This window comes from Lagopus leucura, unplaced genomic scaffold (genome assembly GCF_019238085.1).
Source record: "Lagopus leucura isolate 7727_CA_CO unplaced genomic scaffold, USGS_WTPT01 60203-0_obj-0_obj, whole genome shotgun sequence".
Classification (NCBI taxonomy): Eukaryota; Metazoa; Chordata; class Aves; order Galliformes; family Phasianidae; genus Lagopus; species Lagopus leucura.
This window is the reverse complement of record NW_024965774.1, coordinates 1-1,305: the sequence shown is the minus strand read 5'-3', so window position 1 is coordinate 1,305 and position 1,305 is coordinate 1. Positions and strand designations below refer to the sequence as shown.

The 1,305-nt window shown below is 57.2% G+C and overlaps 1 protein-coding gene across 1 annotated transcript; it reads left to right on the top strand.

The window, feature by feature from the left end:
- Nucleotides 1–276: 276 nt before the first annotated feature.
- LOC122192285 (myotubularin-related protein 5-like) lies at nucleotides 277–1,300 on the top strand (the record flags this gene model as incomplete). Its single annotated transcript, XM_042892809.1, has 4 exons — nucleotides 277–474; nucleotides 559–685; nucleotides 774–904; nucleotides 1,277–1,300. Coding segments are annotated over exons 1-4 (480 nt in total), but the record flags the coding sequence as incomplete, so codon positions are not given.
- Nucleotides 1,301–1,305: the final 5 nt, after the last annotated feature.

Here is a 1,305-nt window from a genome sequence, read left to right as displayed (position 1 = left end):
GTCTGGGATCCTATGGCTCTGTGATCCATGAAGTCCCTTCCAACCCAATCATTCTGGGATCCTATGGCTCTATGATCCATCTGGACCCTTCCAACCCAACCATTCTGGGATCCTATGGCTCCGTGATCCATGGAGTCCCTTCCAACCCAACCATTCTGGGATCCTATGGCTCTGTGATCCATAAGCACCCTTCCAACCCAACCATTCTGTTGCCCTTTGGTCTGCAAGGACCCTTCCAACCCACACCATTCTTTGGTCCTATGATCTCAAGCCCCCATGTCCTTGCAGGTGGTCTCCTTGGTGCAGCTCTTGTCAGACCCTTACTACCGGACGCTGGAGGGCTTCCGCCTGCTGGTGGAGAAGGAGTGGTTGTCCTTTGGGCACCGCTTCAGCCACCGTGGGGCCCAGACCTTGGCTGGCCAGAGCAGTGGCTTTGCTCCCATCTTCCTGCAGTTCCTGGACTGCGTGCACCAGGTGAGCTCTGAGCTCCTCTCCCAGCTCTTCCTGAGCTCCGGCCCTGCAGCAGTGCCAGGATCTCAGCCTTGCTGCTCCTTGCAGATCCACCTGCAGTTCCCCATGGAGTTTGAGTTCAGTCTGTACTACCTGAAGTTCCTCAGCTACCACTACATCTCCAATCGGTTCCGGACTTTCCTGCTGGATTCTGACTACGAACGCATCGAGCTGGGTGAGGGCAGCGTGTGGTGTGTGTGGGGTGCCATCCTGGCATCCTGCCCCACATAATGCCCTCCTTCCCCTCCCCTCCCTTCCACCAGGCCTCCTGTATGAGGAGAAGGGTGAACGCAAATGCCAGCAGGTCTACAAGTCCATCTGGGATTACATCGACCGGCTGAACAAGAAAGCTCCTGTCTTCTTCAACTACATGTATGCCCCCGAGGATGGGGAGGTGAGAAGCTCTGCCCGGCCCAGCTGGGGGCTCAGGGCACATCAGGGCACTGCCAGGAGCTTCAAGCAGGGGGGGGAACCCTGTGCTGGAGCGGTGGGTCCCCATATCGACATGATTTGGAACCATCTTTCCATGCATAGAGAGCTCAGCATGAGTCCCAGCAGGGAGCTGTGCTGTGCAGTGAGCTGGGGCTGCTGGCAGCAGCTTTGTCTGCTCTGCTGACAGCCCGCATCCTCACATCCCCTCTGTACTCAACCACAAAGCATCACCCATTGGGGAAGTTCTGCGTGAAGGGATCGAATCCCAGCACTGAGCTGAGAGCACCAGCAATGGGAGAGAAAACCATCGCTGATCTGGCTGTCACCCCCCCAGGTGCTGCGGCCGTACAGCAACATTTCCAA